Source organism: Protopterus annectens, chromosome 17.part0 (assembly GCF_019279795.1).
Source record: "Protopterus annectens isolate FY-2018-M chromosome 17.part0, PAN1.0, whole genome shotgun sequence".
In the NCBI taxonomy this organism is placed as follows: domain Eukaryota; kingdom Metazoa; phylum Chordata; order Ceratodontiformes; family Protopteridae; genus Protopterus; species Protopterus annectens.
The window spans coordinates 123827585-123848543 of record NC_056751.1 but is presented as its reverse complement, the minus strand read 5'-3'; the positions used below and the strand labels follow the sequence as shown (position 1 = coordinate 123848543).

The 20959-nt window shown below is 45.3% G+C and overlaps 2 protein-coding genes across 3 annotated transcripts in view; one reads left to right on the top strand and one right to left on the bottom strand.

Moving 5' to 3' along the window:
* Positions 1 to 7245, top strand: part of IGFBP7 (insulin like growth factor binding protein 7) — a 648223-nt gene extending 640978 nt beyond the window's left edge. For both annotated transcript variants that reach the window (XM_044059015.1, XM_044059014.1), the window contains one exon: positions 7065 to 7245. In XM_044059015.1, the coding sequence (XP_043914950.1) occupies positions 7065 to 7084 (20 nt within the window). In that variant the 3' untranslated portion in view covers positions 7085 to 7245. The remainder of the gene's footprint in view (positions 1 to 7064) is intronic.
* The window catches only part of POLR2B (RNA polymerase II subunit B), a 1548892-nt gene continuing 1535161 nt past the window's right edge, over positions 7229 to 20959 (bottom strand). The window contains exon 21 of the mRNA XM_044059158.1: positions 7229 to 7674. Within this exon, the coding sequence (XP_043915093.1) occupies positions 7585 to 7674 (90 nt within the window). The 3' untranslated portion in view covers positions 7229 to 7584. The remainder of the gene's footprint in view (positions 7675 to 20959) is intronic.

Here is a 20959-nt window from a genome sequence, read left to right as displayed (position 1 = left end):
GACGTTGCCTGTTTGATTCTCAGTTAGAGCGTCTTCTGTGTGTCGACATGCGTGAATGGGCGTTCCTTCATTGAAGGTTGTGCATTAGGCCTGGCAGGCCAACACGTAAACATCTACTGCCAATCATTAGCGGACCGGAGTTTCGCTGTGGCGACCCCTAAACGGGAAAAGCCGAAAGACACAGACACTTGAAATGCCTCAATTGGCCAGTCCTTCCTTCATTTTAACCTAAATGTCTGCAGTTTTATCAGCTTCATTTCTTTACAGTATTGTCATTTGACTTTATACATTACCCCAATGCCTCAGCTTACTACAAACATATCTAAATGAGCCTTGCTGGTTAACTTTTCCACCATTCCTGGGAGGCATTCTCCTCTAACAAAATTGAAACCAGAAATGTTTTTTAGCTTAACAGCTGCAAGGTTCTTCCAGTTTTTTCTTTTTTTTTTTTTACTTTTTCCAGAATTATTCTCTCCAGGCATTACAGTGACTACGCAGCAACTGACTTTCCCCCTCAGTTTGTATTTCTACACTGGGAGACCTCCAATCAACCTACTAATCCTTGGAATTCTTTGCAAGACTAGCATGTTGAACTTCAATACATTAAGAAACTCATTCGCCTATAAGGCCCTTTTTATTGAAACAAGCACAATTATACAATACAAACTTGTGCTCTCCTCTCTCTCTGATGAACTCTCTATGGTTCCCAATGACGGTAAATATTTAAGCATGGGTACTTGGGGATTGGTGAAATACGCAAAAATTGGGGCTTTTTGAAAATGCAGTCTGTACCCACCAGCCTAGACTGACTGATGTGGTAGACATTCAACTATCCTCTGTTGGATATCCAAGTACTTTTTCTTATGGGGATGGGAATAAGGTTGTACCAGAAGACAATGGAGGACCAGGACCAGACGTTCGCCCTTTTAGTACTTCAGGAGAGATTTCACCCACCACTTTAAGGTTCTATGATTAAAGAATGCACACTGAGTACTGCTAGGTACGTCATGTTCTGGAAACAAGCTACACAATTCATAGAACTCTTTACATGAGATATGTGTTCTACATCTAATTATTAATGTCATTAGAAATATTTACCTACACAATCTGTTAAACAAGTTTATGAATAATGATTTTTTCCCCAGTGGAGTAATTACCTGGCACTAAGGACTGTCAACTGAACTGATATCTATGCTGCTCATCAAAACTAAAGCACAAAAGATCTGAAGATGGTGCCATCCAATGTCCCTTTACATCAATGACAGATGGCATCAACAGAGGAAAGAGGAGGGGAAGTACAGTTGTGTACACTTACCATGAATGTAGATGTTAGAGTGTATTCACTGTTGCAGTCATCACATTTCGGTTGTCTGCCTGCAGGTAGCCCTCAGCCAGCCCGAATACCAGTCTTCGGATTTTTGCGTCAGATTCTGTTGCTTCTTCCATCACGTCAGGGGTACAAAACATGCAGCAGATGCCATTACATCAATTTTTCTTGCCCCATATGTCAGGTGCCCCCACAATAGGAAGCAATTACATGGTATGGAACACCCCCAGCAAAAAGCAAATACACAAGATATAACAAATACCAAACAAATAGGATGGGTAAAAGACAAGAGAAGTTAGGGGGCTGGAGGGAGGGTAACTAGGTTTGCAACAGTGAATACACTCTAACATCTACATTTATGGTAAGTGTACACAACTGTACTATGTTCTTTGTGTTTCACTGTTGCAGTCATCACATCTGGGTTGATTCCCAAAGCTAAGGAAGGGTGGAGGTAATTAAAGAGGATTAGGGCTAGCAATCAGGCCCTGTAAGACTGTTGTGGCAAATCCAGCTCTGGATTTAGAAAAAATAGGCAAGTGGTAATGTTTGGTGAAAGTATGTACAGAGCGCCAGGTTGCAGCTTCCAGGATGTCCCTGGTAAGGACTCCTCTAAAAAATGCAGTAGAGGTAGATGCAGCCCTGGTGGAATATGTTCTTATCCCCTGTGTGGCAGGTTTTCCATGGTGCTTGTAGCAGAAATGGATGCAAAGTGCTATCCACTTGGAAATGGTTTGCTTTGAAATGGCCTTCCCCCTCTGCCCCTGCAGCGAAGTTGACTAGCAACTGGTCAGACTTTGAGAGGCTTAGTCCTGTCCAAACAGAATCTAAGCTGTCTACGCACGTCCAGGGAATGCAGTAGCCTTTCCCCTTTATTCTGGGGATTAGGGAAAAACGTAGGCAAATGAATGGACTGGTTCAGAGCATACTAGACACCTCCTTGGGTATAAATGGATTAGTCCTGTGGGAAACCCTGTCCGCGTGGAAGATAATGAAGGGTTCCACTGCCATAAGGGCCTGCAGTTCAGACACTCCTTGCAGAGGTGATTGCTAGAAGTAAAGCTGTTTTCCAAGAAAGGAATTTCAACTCTGCTGTAGCAGCTGGTCCAAAGGTGGAAGAGTAAGTTTTTTCCAACACAAAGTTAAGATCCCAGGCTGGAATAGGAGGGGGGGGTCTTAAATTTTTGCCCCCCCCCAAAAGGAATTTTTTTAGCAGTGGATGAAGGAAGAGGGGTGACTCAGTATTATAATGAGCTGATATGGCTGAGGCATGAATCTTAATTGAAGAGAAAGACAGGCCCTTGAGGAGCATTTCTGTTCAATAATCTAGAATACGAGGTAAACTGGGCACCGTTGTGCACATCCCCTGACACTGGGTCCAGGAACAGTATCTTTTCCACTTTTCTGAATAGGATTTTCTAGTACTAGCCTCCTTGGCTCAAGGATGACATCCAGCACCTGCTTACTGAGGGTTGCTAGAGGCAAACTCAGGGGATTAGCCAGGCTGCAAAGGTTCAGGGTTTGAAGCTGAGGGTGCAGAATCTGGCCTGCTTGTTGGGACACCAGGGAAGGGGTCTGAGGCAGGTGCCATGGTTGTAGCATTGTCAGACTGCGCAAAAGGGGGTTCTAATGCTGGCGTGGCCAGTCTGGTGCAATCAGTATTGTCCTTGGCTTGCCCTGTTCGATCTTTAGAAGGACCTTTGAGAGGAGATACAAAGGGGGGAAGGCATAAACTGAGAGGCCTTCTTAGGTAAAGGACAGGGCATCCACTTTCCAAGCTTAACTGTGGGGAGTTCTCGTGCAGTATTTGTTCAACTGGTAATTCTGAAGGGAGGCAAACAGGTCTACCTCTGGTGTCCCCCATTTGTTCCTCAAGAGCTTGAATATTTTGGGTTCCAGTTTCCATTCGTGTGGATCCATGAGATTTCTGCTTGTCGTCTGCCAGTGAATTTAGTTTGCCCGGCAGGAATTGAGCTTGTAGGTTCACTTGGTTGGTCAAAGCTGTGTTCCACAGAGCCATGGCTAGTCTGCAGAGTGGGTAGGAATGGGTTCCCCCCTGCTTGTTTATGTACCACATAACTGTGTTGTCTGTCTTTACCAACAGCTGTCCTAGAAGAATAAGGTCTTTGAAGGCTGTCAGAGCATTCTGTACAGCTACCATTTCTTTGATTGATATGAAGGTGCATCTGTTTTGGGTTCCATTTGCCCTGAATGCATTGCCCTGCCATGTGAGCCCCCCATACATAGTCTGTCTGTTAGGGTTTGGGCAGCATGGGGTAGAGTGAAAGGGAGTCCCTTGTTGTGGTAGCAGGCCTCTGCCCACCAAAGGAACTCTGCCCTCAGGCAAGGAATGATAGGAATAATGGTTTCCAGGTCCTGAGAATGTTGAGACCACAGACTTTTTAGATACCATTGAGGTTTCCTCATATGCAGTCTTGCATATGGAATTAGAATGCAAGAGGCCATGAACCCCAGGGCTTGCAGGATTTTCCTTGCAGATATCTGGGTTTTTGTGGCCAGTAGGCTGAAGTAGGTTGTCAAATAAATTTGTTTCTCTGGAGCGAGGAATGCCATCTGGGAAGTTGTGTTCAAGCTTGCTCCCAGGAATACAATCTGTTGGCAGGGTAACAGGTGTGACGACTTCTCATCGATGGTGTATCCCAGTGAAGTTAGAAGCCTCTTTACAAATGCCAAGTGCTGTAATAGCAAGTCCCGCACTCTCTGCCTGAATCAGGCAATCGTCCAAATATGGGTAAATCTGAATATTTCTCTGTCTGCAGAATGCAATGGCTGGAGCTAGGCACTTTGCGAATACCCTAGGCGCAGTATTTAAAGCCAAAGGGAAGTGCAGAGAACTGATAGTGCATGCAGCCTGCCCTGAAGCGTAGGTATTTCCTGCAAGATTCCCTTATTGGATGTGCAGGATAAGCTTCTCTTAAATCTAGGGTTGCGAGCCAGGTATCCTTGGCTAGCATAGGAAGAAGTTGTTGAAGAGTTAGCATTTTGAATTTTGGAATCAGCAGAAAGGTGTTGAGGATAGACAGGTCCAGGATAGGACAACAGTTTTATTTTCTGGGAACCAGGAATAGTCTTGAATAGAAACCTTGTCCACTTTGTTCTGCTGGGACAGGTTGAATAGCCTTGATGCTGAGAGACAGCACTTGTTTTTGGGTCTCTGCCCACTGGTTTGGGAGAGGGGGTCTGGCCATCCACTTGGGGGTGGGACAGAGTGGAAGTGGAATCTGTATCCTAGGGAAACTATGTTTAAAACCCATTTGTCTTGGGTAATGAATTCCCAGTTTCTTGCATGCAGGGCAAGCTTTCCTCCTAAAGGTGCAAGCAGTTGAGCAAGGCTTGGAAGAGTTAAGGATAAGTCCGTGTGGAATTTTTTCCATAGGGGGGTGGCTTACTACTCCCTGCTTTGGGAGTGGGAGCCCCCCACTGCTTAGATCTGTGTATAGCCTGAGACTGAAGTCTTGGCGGTCTGCTGCTCCTGGGCTTGGACTGAGAAAGCCTGGAAGGGACTGGAAAGGACCAGTTCTTTTAAGGCCAATGCCTACTGAATCTAGGTGGCTGTACTTGTAAATCTTTAACAGTTTGCATAGATTTAGCCTTTTCCTCCATTCTTTTAAGGGCGATTTCTGCTCCGTTGCCAAAAAGGCGCTCTTGGCTTAAGGGTGCATCCAGTAATTTGGCTTTAACATGATCGGGCAAGTTTTGTTCCTTAAGCCAAGCATGCCTTCCAAGTACAGACCCAGTGACAGCAGCCCTGCAAGATGTTTCTAAAGCATCAAAACCACACTGCAAAGTATGTTTACCAACATGGTCACCAGAATGTATTAAGTCTTGTAAATCTTTGTGTTCAGCACAGTCAGGAATCAACATAATTTTCTGTTTAATTAGTTCCATAACATGTTGCTGATACTTTAACATATGAAACTGGCAATTTAAAACCCTAATGGCCAGAGTAGCAGAGGTGTACACCTTCTTACCCACCTGTCTAAAGCCCTAGAATCCCTGTCAGAATGGATAGGATTTCTGGCAGTAGTAGCCTTAATGCTTTTAGGTCCTTGGGAAATGGTGTCTGGATCCGCAGTAGGATTCTTGAAGAGGAATTTGAGAGAGTCAGTACGCTGTAGTACCTGTCGGGTTTCTTGGGAGCTTGGGGCAGTGTCTGGGGTACGGCTGGATGCCAAGAAAATATCTACAATCTCCAGAACAGGAGGGATAGCTAGAGGCCTGTGTTGAAGCAGGTTTAAGAAGTCCCCAAGTCTCTTTTTGGACTGAGAATAGTCCTGGCTTTCCCAGCGGAAATGTTCCCTAAGGGTATGCAAGGTTTCACCAAAAGAAAAATCCTCTGGAGGGGAAGCAGAGGGAACGGAATTCCTCTGCATCAGAATCCTCATATGTAGAAAAGGGTAAATCTTGGTAGTCAGAAGGAACAGAGATATCAGATTCCTGATCAGAAGAATCAGAAGGAAAATCAGTTCTAGGTCTCGGAGGGGGAAGGCTGGCTTCCCCTAATTAAGGTAATAAGGCCTTCAGCCATTCTAATCATTTGTTTTTGAGGCATGTGGACCTGAGAATGCACTTTGGTCATCGGTTTTCTAGGCATAGTGCAAGCTTTAGGCCTGAAGAATTTGGTATTTTTAGCTTGAAACAAAGTCTGTTTAATATGAAAATCCATAGGCCTGAACACACCCTCAGAAGCCAGTGCCTGCACAAAGGCTCTAGACCCATCCAAGGTAGAGACATCTGCAGGTTCCATAGTCGAAGAAGCATCTTGCAGCATACCGGACTACGAATGGGTCTCAGCAGAGGCCTGCGAATCTGTAGAAGCAGGTATCAGGGGCTGCGAAAGCGCCAGAGTACTGGCGGACTGGCGACTAGCTTAATGGAAGCATTGTCGGCAATTTTGGACCTATGCGGTCTGTCTCGGTCTTTATCCTTATGTTTTTTTTGGAAGATCGGTAGTCGGATGGCTTAAAGCCATTTCGGACTTGAGATAGAGAACGAAAATATTTAGTTACAAAAATAGCCCGACAACAAATAGTTTGAATGTTGAACAAGGCAAAAAAACAAAAGTGAGAGACGTCGTGGTCTAGGCCTAAACAGGTGACGCAGTAAGAATGAAAATCTCTAGGAGGTATTTGCTTTTCACAGGCAAGACCATTTTTTCTGACATCAGTTAGAGCAAGAAAAAAGGATCCCCAGCGGGGTACTTATCTTTTTGAAGCTTCAGGTCTGAAATTCAAAAATGAAAATTTCAGGATTCGACCGACCGGCACCTGCAAACTGATTCTGCTTCAGGCACTGCACAGCAAGAAAGACTGATGTAATGGTATCAGATGCATGTTTTATACCCCGACGACCTGACGTCATGGAAGAAGTGACGGCATCCGATGCAGAAATCCCAAGACTCTGGCATTCAGGCCGGCTGAGGGCTACCTGCATGCAGATAACCCAAATGTGATGACTGCAACAGTGAAACACGTAGAACATTGGTGAAGAGCTCCAAGTTGGGCCAGACACCCAGGCTTCTTCTGCAAGTAGGAGTCCCAAGACTCCAACAGTGAACATAACTTCAGTTTGCAGACAGGAATACGTTAATGACTCTGCTTATGAAAAACAGTCTAAATTTATAACTTGCTTGACTAATCATTGTGCTTTGAAGACATGTAATAAAGAATTGTGATCCAAATGTAAAGGACAACCATTAATAGTGTTTTTTTTCCCCCAGATCCGGGTAAAGAGCTCTGAAAAAAGAAAAGTCTTGCGCTACTAAAACTCAGATCTGGTATTCTTCATCACTCAACTAAGAAGCTCGAAAGTGCATTTTTTTAGAATAACTGCTTAATTTGCAAATCTGTATAATGTGCTATTAACAACATGTATACATTTAAATAAAATTATAAAATGTTTTATTGACTGCTGTACAGAAATTTGCACAAAACAAAAGACATTAGTTAATGAATATATTAAAACACTGTGCTCAGCATCAGCACATTCAGATCAGCATCAGTGCATATAGGAAGCAGGCAGGATGCACAGAGCACCTAAATGCATACATCTAGCTCAAGATAAAATGAGCAACAGGACATACCGATTTCTAACTCAGTAATGGTTCATTTTCCAGTGTACTGACACTTCATGGAACTAAAAATTAAAACACCAATATCTGGCTATGTAATGGAAAACATTAAGCCGAACCATTCAAGATTCATAAAATAATATTCTAGATTTACATTATATACAGTTCTTTATGTTGTCATCATACGAGGTGCAATACTCATTGACATCAGCTCCTGGAAAAGGAGTTTGCACGCATATGGCATTCGAATGAGAGATATCTAGAACAAAAGCAAAAAGGTAAGTATTATACACTTATACACTCATCAACTCACTAGAAATTCATTCAGACCAGAGCTTCCTTATCAGTACCAATAGCAACTTTAATAAAGGACATCAGTTACCATAGATGCCAGAGTCCAGGAATAACATATGCATTAACACTCAAGTAGTACAAGAGTTAGCTGCAAGCAAACACCATTGTTAGTGTTACAGGCCATCTCAGAAGCTTTGGTAGTCTCCCAGTGACATCTCCTCATACAGTAGCCAAAGCCATCTTTGGTTCAAGAGACTATACTGTATGCCCATGTGGGGGGCAGAAATTATCAACCTGGATTATAAAATAGTCACCCTGGCCCAGACCCTTGGTTTTGAAGGGGGAAAAGTAAAGGTCATTGTCCTCCTTCCCACACACTTCTCACAGGCTCCATGTCTTGAATTTTTTTTTTTTTTGCTTTTTTATGGGAAGGTGATAGAAGTCTCTGCTAAAATTCTTGGACTTGAGCATCTACTGTTATGGTAAAACACAACTGTGCTGTGTGTTTTACTATAACAGTAGATGGTAAGAGAGTTGTACTGTGTTCTTTGTACACATCTCTGCTGCAGTAGTACTAGAAGTAAAGAGAGTACTAAAGCAGTACTAACTCGGACTAGTCCTAGGGTTGAACAACTTAGGGCAGCAGTAGCAAAGCCTGCTCTGCTTCTGGAATACATATACAGCTTTTTAATGCTTGAAAAAGGTGTGGATGAAGTCCAGATATTAGCCTCACACAAGCTCTAAGCAGAAACATTCCTGAGAAAGACAGCAGAGATGGTGCTGCTCTAAGAACTTACCATAACAGCAGATGCCCTACTGATCACTGTTGCAGTATTCTTAACATATGGGTTTTCATCCACTGATGTCCGGCAAGGGTACCAAAGATTTACCTTCCAGTGGGTGCATGCCTGACGTGTGGCCTCAACTCAAGCATCACGATATAAAAGTGGATGTACACACAAGTACCTCAAAACTACCTCCAAGACAGCAGACTGAAGCCTATTGAGGGGGAAAAAAATGATCAGCTAGGAGGGGTATAATTTCAAAGTAGTAAATTCCCCCAAAAGCAGTCTATTTGTTGACAGCCTGCAAGAGAAGAGGAGAAAAATAGGAGCAGAGGAAGAGAAGAGGGGAAGGAGTGAAGGAATAATGCAACTGTGATTAGCAGGACATCTACTGTTAAGTTCTTATACAACTGTACTATGCCCTGACTGAAATCACTAGTAACAGTATTACCATATGGTTGATTCCCAGAGCTAAAGGAGGTTTTGAGGAGGGAGGCTGGCTAAAGGGAGGAAAAGTTGTCCAGGAGACCAGACAGGACAGACCGAGCAAAGGCAGTCCTGCATCTTGAAAAGGCATCAATCTTGTAATGCTTGGTGAATGCATGCAGAAGACCAGGTGGAAGCTTCCAAGATGGATCTGGCATCTATTCCCTTGTAGAATGCCCCAGAGGTGGCCACTAAACCTAATGGAATTTGCTTAAAGGCATGGAGGCAATGCTATCCCATACTGCCATATTGCATGTAACAAAGAGCCTGGATGACCCAATCTGGAGTCCATGAATGAATTTTTTTGTCCAAGTAAATTCTTAGCTGCTTGTGAGTGGAGAATTCTTTCCCAACTATTTTGGGGACTGGGGGAAATTTAGGCAGGTAGATGGCCTGGTTGAGGATCACCTCATTCACTTAAGCGTGAATGACTGTCTGGCTTGGAGAGTCAACCTATCCTTGTGGAAGGTGAGAACAGATGGACTAGCCACAACAGGCTGAAGTTCAGGCACTTTGAAGGTAGAAGTCAGAGCCAGCAGAAAGATAGTGTTCCAGGTGCTGAATTTCAAAGTGTCAGAAGCTGCTGTCTCAAAGGAGGTGGGATTGGGTGTCAGTTTTTCCAGTATAAAGGTGAGACTCCAGGGAGGAGGAATAGGCTTCCTAGGTGGCATAATATGTAGGACACCCAAAAAGAAATGTTTGACCTCTGTTTTGGACACGGGAGGAGCATCAACAGGCAAGCAGGTGTTAATGGAAAACATATGGGCTTTAATGGAAGAGTAGGCTAGACAAGTGGGTAATAATTCGCAGAGGTATTTGAGGACAACAGGAGTTATCAAATAAGAATGGGTTCATGCTGTGCCTGAAGCACCAAATTGAAAATCGTTTCCACTTAGCTGTATATGATTTTCTGGTGACAGGTTTTCTGACATCATCTAGAACCCGAATCACCTCTTCAGAGAATCTTTTAAGGATTAGAACCTTATCCACAGAGTGGCTGGCTTTGGGTAAAGAAGCAGACTATGGGTCAGCTGATCTGGCTGCAAAGATATTTTCCAATAGTTTCCCTTGGACAGGTGGAGTAGGACAGGAAAAGTTCAGTTGTGTACACTTGGCATAAATGTAGATGTTCTAGTGTATTCACTGTTGCAGTCATCACATTTGGGTTATCCCTGCCAGGGTAGCCCTCTGCTAACCCGAATACCAGAGGCTTAGTATTTCTACGTTGGTTACTGTTGCTTCAGGACTGACGTCGGTTGTCAGTAGTATAAAGTAAGGCAGCTGATGCCATTACATCAGTTTTCATTGTCCTAACCTGTCAGGAGACCCCAAGTAGGGAGGCAGGTTCTGGTGGAAGAACCCCACCAGTAGAAAGTAAATATCAATATGTCCCTTGTAAGGAAAGAGAAGAAAAAAGGGGGATGGAGGTAGGGAAACCAGGACTGCAACAGTGAATACACTAACATCTACATTTATGGTAAGTGTACACACAACTGTACCATGTTCTTCGTGTTTCACTGTTGCAGTCATCACATTTGGGTCGATTCCCACAGCTGAGGAAATGGGTGGAGGCACTCAAGGAAACTAGAGGTTGGCTAGGATGCCCTGCAAGACTGCAGAAGCAAACCCTGCCCTGGATTTGGAGAAGGGAGGCAGGTGGTAATGTTTGGTAAAGGTGTGAACAGATGTCCAGATGGCAGCCTCCAGGATGTCTCTGGTGGGGACTCCTCTGAGAAAAGCTGCAGAGGTGGATGATATTTACATATTTGTCATTGGCTGATAGAAGCTTTATATTATGTTGAAGTGGTTTTTGAATGTGGATCTGAAGAAGGCTTTAGTAGCTGAAAGCGCTTGTCCTCTGTATTTCTGTTTGCTGTTTTGTTGCTATCATAGTCTTAAATTGTTTAGTCAAGTTTTACGGTGTGGAGCATCGCTTGTCTTTTTTTAGTTGTATTTTGCTGAGCGAGCTAAATTGGAGCATCCTTCTACTGCTTTTTGTATTTAGTTTAGAATCTGAGTTGTCTGTGCACAGAGTGCGCAGGATCCTTTCCCCCTTGCTCTGGGGATTAGGAAAAAAGGTGGACAAATGAATGGATTGGTTGAGACCCACACTGGACACCACCTTGGGCATGAAGGATAGGTTCATCCTGAGGGATACCGTTGTCAGCATGGAAGATGGATTCCCACAGCCATGAGTGCTTGCAGCTCGGGGACTCTTCTGGCTGAAGTGATGGCCAGAAGGAAAGCTGTCTTCCAGGAGAGAAATTTTACCTCTGCAGAAGAAGCTGGTTTGAAAGTGGGCATGATGAGGTTTTCCAACACAAAGTTAAGGTCCCAAGCTTGGGTTGGTGCTCTTCTGGGTGGCCTCAAGTTTCTAGCCCCTCTTAGGAACTGTTTGATCAAAGGGTGTGAGAAAAGGGGCTGCTCTGTGGGAAAATGAGCAGAGATAGCAGAGGCATGAATTTTAATAGAACAAGAGAGGCCACTGTGTAGCAGGTCAGCTAAGTAATCCAGGATGAGAGGGAGGGAGGGCTGTGCCGTATTGGCTCCCTTATATTGAACCCAAGTGCAGAACCTTTTCCATTTGTCAGCATAATACTTTCTAGTGCTAGGGCGTCTGGCCTTACGTATAACAACTAGAACCTCTTTACTGAGGGTGGCAGACTGATTGGGGGTTAGGGAATAAGCCAAGCTGCCAAACTGAGTGTCTGCAATTGGGGATGCATGAATTCCCCTTCCCTCTGTGTCAGGTGGTTTGGAATCTGAAAAAGATGCCATGGTGGCAGTGGAGACAGGCTGTGCAGCAAGGGGTACCAGTGCTGACTAGGTCAGTCTGGAGCTATAGGAAGTGTTCTTGGTTTTTCCTCCTTTATTTTGAGCAGTACCCTGGGGATAAAGAGGTAGTGGAGGAAAGGCATAGATCGACAGATTGACCCAGGGGAAGGACAAGGCAACCACTTTTCAAGCCATGCAGTGATGCTCCCTGGTGCAGAATTTGCTGAGCTGATGGTTGGTGTGGGAGGCAAAGAGGTTGACCTTCGGGGTGTCCCATTCCTGAGTTATTAGGTGAAGGTTCTTCTGTTGAGCTGCTACTCTTGTGGGTCCAGAAGATTTCGGCTTAATTGGTCTGCCAAGGAGTTCAGAGAACCTGGTAGGAATTATGCTAACATGTGGAGATGCATGGCAGAGGCTGTGTGCCAAAGGGTCATGGTCAGCCTGCATAGAGGGTAGAAGTGAGTCCCTCCCTGCTTGTTGATATACCACATCTCAGTGGTGTTCTGTTTTGATCAGGAGAGCCCCTGGGGAGAGAACGGGCTTGAAAGCTATCAAGGCGTGCTGGATAGCAATCATCTCTTTTTGGTTGATGTGCAGAGGGATTTGCTGTGGGCTCCATTGGCCCTGTATGCACTTGCCGTCCAGGTGTGCACCCCAGGCACAGTCTGATGCGTCTGTGTTGAGGGTCTGGGCAGCAAAGGGGGGGTGAGAAAGGTAATCCCTTGCTGTGGGAGCATGCTGTTGCCCACAGAAAATCTTTCTGAGGCAAGGAATTATATGTATAAGAGTCTCCTGGTCTTGAGTGTTGACACCAAAGGCTTTTTAAGTACCACTGAAGTTTCCTCATATGCACTCTGGCATATGGAATGAGTAGTATGCAAGATGCCATGAACCCCAAAGCTTGCAGGATTTTCCTTGCAGATAGCTGGGATCTAGTGGCTAGTTGAGAGAAGTAGGCTGTCAGGAAAAATTGCTTTTCTGGTGTAAGGAATGCCATTTGGGATGCTGTGTCCAGGCTTGCTCCCAGGAATAGAATCCTTTGGGTGGGCACCGGTTTGGATTTCTTTTCGTTGACTGTGTACCCTAGGGAGGTTAGCAGGGACTTTACAAAGGCCAGGTGCTTGAGCAGCTTTTCATGACTGTCTGAATTAGGCAGTCTAAGTATGGGTAAATCTGGATAATCCTTTGTCTGCAAAAGGCAATGGGTGAAGCCAGGCATTTTGTGAAAACCCTGGGAGCAGTAGATAAGCCAAAGGGAAGCAGAGAGAACTGAAAGTGCTGATATACTGCCCTGAAACAGAGATTTCTTGCATGATTCCCTGATAGGAATGTGGAGGTAGGCCTCTTAGATCTAGGGTGGCCAGCCAAGCATCCTTGGAGAGCATTTGTAGCAGCTGCTGGAGGGTGAGCATTTTGAATTTTGGGATCACCAGAAAGGTGTTTAGGATGGGGCGCCAGGTGCCCTCTTTTCTTGGTACCAGAAAAAGTCTGGAGTAGAAACCTTGGCCTTTCTGTTCTGCAGGAACGTGCTCTACTGCCCTCAGAGCAGGGAAAGGACTAACTTATGCGCCTCTGCCCACTGGTTTGGAGGTTGATCTGGGAACCCTTTTGGGGTTGGAAGGGTGTGGAAAGGAAATTTGTATCCCTGGCACACTATGTTGAGAATTCGGCAGTCATTAGTAATGGTGGCCCAGGTACTTGCGTGAAAGGAGAGTTTTTCTCCTAGGGGCAAGTGAAGGTGGGCAGAGGGAGGGATGAGTCATTGTGAGTTCTTACCATAAGGGGGTGGATTAGAAATCCCTGGTTTTGAAGTGGAGGTAGTCCACTGCTTAGATCTCTGCATTTCCTGTGGCTGCTGTCTGGGGGGGGGGGGGGGTCTGGTTCCCCAGGGTCTGGGCCGAACTGGCTTAGTGAGAGCAGGAAAGGACCAGTGCTTGGTGGGACAATGCCTGCTGAACCTGGGTGGCTGGACCTGTAAGAAATCACACTCTGCATAGATTTTGCTTTTTCTTCCATCTTTAAGACCTCTTCTGCCTTACTGCCAAATAAGTTGTCTGTGCAAGGGGGCATCCAACAATTTAGATTTGACATGGTCTGGCAAGGGCTGTTCCTTAAGCCATGCATGCATTCTAATGACAGATACAGTGACTGTTGCCATGCAAGAAGCTTCTAGGGTGTCAAAACCACAGTGCAAGGTGTGTTTAGTTACTTGAATTGCAGAATGCATTAACTCTTGTAACTCTCTAGATTCTGCAAAAGCAGGAAAGGAAGAAATTTTTTGTTTGAGGAGTTCCATGGTATGTTGCTGAAGTTTTAGTATATGGAACGGACAATTTAGTGCCCTGATAGCAAGAGTAGCTGAGGTGTATACTTTTTTTTTTACCCTATCAGTCTAGTGCTTGGGAATCCCTGAGGGGGTGGGATTCTTAAAGGTTGATTTAATCCCTTTAGGCCATCGAGAAATTACCTCAGGGTCATCAGAAGGATTTTTTTTTTTTAATTTGAGAGTCAGGGACTCTGTAGTACCCGTCTGGTTTTCTGGGTGCAGGAGGTCTGCAACATCCAGAACAGGCCAAGGGTCTGTGCTGTGGAAGATCTAAGAATTCCCTGAGTCTCTCTTTTGACTGAGGGTAGTCCTGCCTCTCCCACTGGAAATGCTCCCTTAAGGTATGAAGGGTTTCCCCAAAGGAAAAATCCTCTGGGGGAGATGCTGAAGGGATGGAATTATCTGTATCAGAATTCTCATAAGTAGAGAGGGGTTGAACGTATTCAGATGCATCAGAGTCATCTGACTCTTCCTTTTGGAGGGAGTAGTTTGGCTTCCCCTGATCAGCATGATAAGGTCTTCTGCCATTTTAAGCATTTGAGACTGAGGCAAGGAAGCAGGTGCCTGAGATTGGGTCATCTGTTTCTTGGGTGTTGTTCATACCATGGGTATAAAAAACTGTCGTTTTCGAAGAACAGTAGTCACGAAAGAAGACATCTGTTTGTGTCGGGAATTGGTAGTGCTAAGGACTTCCTCGGAAGCCGGTGCCCGCTCAGTGGCTCTGGATCCATCCACCGTAGAGACGACCGCAGGATGCTTAGTCGAAGAGTTCTGTAGCATACTGGACTCCAAAAGGGTTTCTGTAATGGCCTGCGAATCCAGAGACGTGGGCATCAGGGGCTGGGAAAGCGCCTCACTGAGGACTGGAGAACTGACTAGCTTAACAGGAGTGCCATCAGCAGGTTTGGACCTGTGCAGTCTGTCTTTATCTTTACGTTTTTTCAGATCATCTATTGTCAGATGGATTACTGAAGCCATATCTGAGTTCAAGGACTGTAAGCGAAAATATCTAGCTACAATAAGGGCCCGATGACGGATAGTTCTGGCGTTGAACAAAGCACAGAAGTGACAGTGGGGGACATTGTGGTCTGGGCCTAAACACGCGATGCATTAAGAATGAAAGTCTCTGTGTGGTATTTGCTTTCCACAGGCGAGACAATTGTTAACTTTGACATTGGTTAGTGCGAGAAAAAAGGATTCCCAACAGAGTACTTAGCTTTAGAAGACTTCAGCTTCAATTCGGTAGACAAAATTCAAGTAGCAGCCGACCAGCACTCATGGGAACTGCTTCTGCTTTGGGCTGTACGGCAAGAGACTGATGTAATGAAGTTGGCTGCCTTACTTTATACTACTGACGACCTGATGTCAGTCCTGAACAGACAGCAACTGACGCAGAAGTACTAAACCTCTGGTATTCAGGCCTGTCGAGGGCTACCCTGGCAGGGGTAACCAAAATGTGAGGACTGCAACAGTGAAACACGAAGAACATCCAATATTGTCTTGACCAGAAGCGGGCCAAGAGTAAGAGTTGTGGAGCTACCTTCTGAACTTTTAGAGGGATTTCTGGGGGTAGTAGCAGAGGGGGAAAGGCATACAAAAACTTCCTTGACCACTGGGAAAGAGAAGGCATCTGTCCACCGAGCTGAAGGAGAGGGGAAGACTCCTGGTGCAGAATTGGGGACGCTGATGGCTTTCTGGTAAAGCAAAAAGGTCCATCTGTGGAGCTCCCCACAGATGCCTTACAGTTTTGAAGACTTGCTTGTTCATGGTCCATTCATGAGGGCTTGCTCTAAGGACCTGCTTGGGGAGTCTGCCAGTACATTCCCCATATAGGGATTGTATACAGCTTTCAGTCGTGCCTGTGTGGGTAGGGTGCCATGCCTCCCATGCTAACATATACATTGTGCAAGATCTTGTGCCTCTCCCCTGGTTGCTCACATACCATACAATGGTGATGTTTGTTTCTGTACACCAATAAAGAGCCTGGCTTCTACAAATGGAATACCTGCAGTGCTTGCAGAAGGGCTCTCATTTCTTTCAGGATGATGTGATCTTTCAGAATGGGGGGGAAGATCATTTACCCTGTATTCTGTCAGATCCTGTCCAAGCCCTCCATGCTCTGTCTGAACCATTTGTGAGAATAACTTGGTTGGGTGGGGCTTGGGTGACAGGAAGGCTTGTGTTCAGCATGACCTGCCACCCCGTAACTCCCTTTTAGAGGCTAGGTAAAGGGATTAGGGTATCCAGTGGATGGCAATGTTGAGACTAGATATTTTCAGGTGCCACTGAATTTTCTGTATATGTACATGCCAGAGGTACCACTGGAATGACAGCTGCTATGAAACTCAAGGCTCTGAGCATCTCTTTGTACAGTGAGACATGGGGTAGATGTTTTTGAAAAAGGGGGTCAGAATTTTCTGCATATGAAGGAAGGCAAGCATTCTGTGTGTATTTAGTATGCAAATCAGAAAAAGTACTGTGAAACATACATGCTCAAGGAAGGAGTCTATGGAGAGAGCCTGAATCAATAGGTCATCCAGGTAGGGGAAAATATGAATTCCCCAAGTGCGACAGAAGGCTACCACTGGAGCTATGCACTTTGTAAAACCTCTTGGTGTTGCAGAAAGATCAACTGAAAGTAGTAAACTGAAAATGTGGTGAGCCACAAAAAAATCTGGGAATGAAGAGGTAGGCATCCTTCAGGTTTAATAACACAAGAAAGCGATAAGGAAGAATGAAAGGCAGGAGGGTATGTAGACAGTATTTTGAAAGTGGGTACCTTTAAAAAGGTGTTTAGAAGAGAGATCCAGCATGGGTCTCCACTGTCCTTCCTCCCTGGGCACCAGAAATATTCTGAAATAGAACCCTTTTCCTATGAAGGCGGGTGGTACTCATTTATGGTGCCCTGAATAACAGGGCAGAGCAAAGAGCTTGCCTTATTCCTTTAGAGAGGGGATGCTTTCTAATGACTTGGTATATCCTTCTTTGACAGTCAGGACCCATAGGTCTGTAGTTGCCACTTCCCAGAAAAGGAGAGAAAGCTTTTCAGAAAGAGGGATGAAGGCTCTGAGGAGCAGAAAGATTCAGTTTGGAAGGTAGTAACAGGGGGAGCAGCCAGAAGCGCAAGTGACTCCTTGATGCTCTACCCATTTTTATGTGGTAGTACGCATCTTGGAGGTCTAACTGAGCACATCCAGTTGTCTTTCCTTAAAAAGTGAAGAACTGACTGCAATGTTACCATTTGGAACTTGGACTTCTTCAAAGATTTGCTTAGCTTTCCGAGATCCAAAATGGGTCTCCAGTCCCCTGCTCTTTTCGGCACTAAAAAGAATTTTGAGTAAGTTCTGAATCCTATTTGGTCTGCGGGGACTTCAAGGACGACTCTTGTCTAGCAACGTTTGAATTTCTACAGTTGTTTGTTCCCTTTGACTGGATTGAACATTTGGGATTGTTCTGATCTGTGGGGCAGGATGGCTAAAGGGAATGGAATAGCCTCTGGATATTATACTTTGTATCCACTTGTCTCTTGCGATATCTCGCCAGGCTTCTGGGTACAAAGGAACCCCCCCCCCCCCGACTGCCTCCAGAGTAGAGCAGATGGGCCTTCCTTTCAGAAGCGCTGAGGGCCGGCCGTGAAAGGAATCACAGTCACCCTGGTTTTGTGGACTCCCTCTGCCTCTAGGACGTCTACCAATATTGTCTCCCCCTCTGCCCCTGGGGAAGGGTTCACCTCATGCATCTTGAAAAACTCCTTGGGATCTTTTGAACCACATTTTCCCACTTGTCTGACCTTTAGGATAAGGTCTTGAAGGAATGGAAAAACGTACCCAAACGGCAGACAGAGTTTTCTCTTCTTGTTTGCATCTAGTGAGTGTGTCCTTGACTTTAGTTCCATAAAGTGAGGAACCATCAAAAGGGGAGTTGGTAAAGGTAAACTTGAAGGGCTCCTCAATGTTGCACAAGTGCATCCAGGAGTGCCTCCTTAGGGAAACTGCAGAACCCGCTGCCCTGCCAGCTCCATCTGCTGCATAGGATATTAGTCTCATGGAGGAGTTAACGATGGAATTTAAGGTAGATAGCTGAGAAGTGACCTTTTCTCCCTGTACCCAATGAACCTTGGACAGCATCTCCTAACTCTTTCAGGAGATCTCTCTGTAGCCTCGTACAGTGCGAAAGATAGTTCAGCAATCTCAGGGTAAAAGCTGCTGACAAAAGACACTTCCCATATCTGTCCATCCGGGAGTCCTTATTCAGTGGATGGACAGAAGAGGATGTTTCAGAAAGTTCCTTCTTGGTGGCTGTTCTGCCACCACCAAAGCATCTACAGGAACGCCTTTCATGAGAAATTCTTTTTCCACAGGTGCTGACAACTTATTCTGCCTCCAAGGGACTGGTTCCATAGTATCTGGGGACTCACACGCCTTTCAATTAACCAAGTCCAGTAGCTCATCGAAAGGCAGAGACATCTAGGAGGCTGAAGGTGGAGATCCAAAAGCCTGCAGGTACACAGACTCCTCATCAGAAGGGTTGATGGATTTCCAGCCGCCTATTTCAGGATCTCTAGGATATCTGCGAAGGAGATAACTTCAGAGGACAACTGTGAGGACCCATCTGACTTCTCTAGGTCCGTGTCAGAGGTGATGGACTCATCAGGGGAGTCAATATGCTTCCTCTTGCATGTTCTCTTTCAAGAAGCCTCCTCAGAAGGGTATTCTGGGGAGGTCTCGAAAGAGTGGGGCTTGCCCAATGGGGCTCCCTGAGGCTCTGAATCTCTGCTGTCCTGTGGATGGGAGTGGTACCGAAACAGATGCCGGTGCTTTGGAGGGGGGATACCAGTATCCTTGTGTAGAGCTGTAGGAGGGGACTGCACACATCAGCTCGAAGGCAGACCCCTCTGGCTTGGAGGACACCTCTGGTTCTGAGGAAACAGAGGGAATTTCCAGCTCCAAGAAGATAAGCTCTGAGGCCAATGCAGATGCTGAGCCGAAGCTCCGAGAGGTACACTCGGAACCAAAGAAACTCTGGTCCGAGCACCCCCCCCCCCCAACAGAGCCGACTGGAGAGTTTCGTTCCCTAGACAGACACTCAGGATGGCACTAAGTCGGAGCAGGGATCGATTCCGAAATCTCCGGAAAAGGTCTCTGAACCGAGCAATCTACAGCAAGCGGTACCTGGCATTCTGGCTCCGAAGATCCAGCTTGGCTCAGAGGAAGAATCTTCGTGGATGTATCAGCCAGTCTTAGCCGGCTCTGGAATCGACTGGGTCAGAGCCAAAAACAATTTAGCCAACACCGGCGACTTCAAAAGTCTGTGCAGCACTCTGTCATCATCCAATAAGCTCCTAGAGGACCTGGAGGAGAGGGTTAGTCAGCGAGCTCTCTCCAAAATGGGAGATCTCAAGGTAGGGGAGACTGGTAACAAGTCAGTGGACCTGCTCCAAAAACTGTCTTTTGGCTCTGAAGGCCTTGGAGCCGAAGGACTAGATCTGTCCAAGTCTATGATCTTAGTTGGTTCCGAGGGCTGTGGAGCAGAGGAGATCAACCCATCAGAGGTTTTAACCAATTTTAGTGGCAGCTCCGACTGAGCCAAAGAAGCTGGAGATGGCCGTTTTGAAGCCTTGTCGCTCTTTGACGAAGTGGATCTACTGGAAGAATAAGTGCTCTGTACAGCCTCCTCAAAAGAAGGTTCAGAAGCCCTTTGAGTATAAGCTTATTTCTTTCCTGCAGAACATGGAAGCTAAAGGAATGACAAAGCCCAAGTTTCTTGGAGGTGAATAGCCCCCAGACAGACACAAATGTTATGCCCATCAGTGATGGACATCCTCAGAGCATTTCTTACACTTTTTGAACCCTGAAGGCTTCGGTTCCTTCTTTCTAGCTTCCTTAAACATTTCCTTCCTAAAATAACAGGTAAAGCTTAACACACCTTTATAAAAACACAAAAAAATTTAAGTCTGAAACAGTATTATCACACTATAAAATGTGTCTAACAAGATAGGAACAAAAACTCTGCCCTCTAAATTGAACGGGCACTAGGCCCTCTTACTTAAATGGACCTAGTAGAGTTGGGAGCGACAGTGATACACAACAGGAAATTAGCCAACTGAAACGAGCTAATATAAAAGCTAACTTCTACTTTAAGCACTAATCTACAACACTACCAAAAAAAAAGGAATAAAGCAAAAAGGTCTTGCGACTAATGATGGCCACCAAAAGCACACACTGAAAAGATAAACAGCATTCGAAAGCACAGCACACAGTTAAACTACAGAGAAAAAAAAACTACTAACTACTACTAATAAGCAATTACTAAAGCTAAAAAATAGCTTAATAAAGGGAAACTAGAAGCTTTTTAAAGAACTTAGCCACAGCCAAGGAGACAGCATCCAAACTCGTAAAGCAGCAAACGAGATCTGGGGAATTACATCACTGCATGATGGGATGCCTTCCTGCCACAAGCCACGTTAGAGACTTCGAGCTAATATATTCGGCCGAGTCGGAGCAGAGGATCGGCATCAAACAAATCCAGTAAAAATAAAGGTGAGATAGGACAACATAACATGTAAAATTTGCCTACAGTCCTTCAAATCTAAAATCATTAATGCCTTAAAGAACAGGGTAAGAACATGAAGTCCTTAGGGATGAGCTGGCTGCGCAACCATGCATAACATATAATGACCAAGCCTGTGGCTGCAGCTCTGGAAGAGGCATCCATGGCATCATAACTGTATTTGATGCAAAGCCTAGCAATTTGAGTAGCTAGAAACAGCAAGATCTGCATTTATTGCTTAGAATCCACAGATTGCGGTTCTGACGAACTTATTCAGAGAATGCAGGACCGCCAGCAAATAGTCATTTGTGTCTGGTAGTTGATAGCTC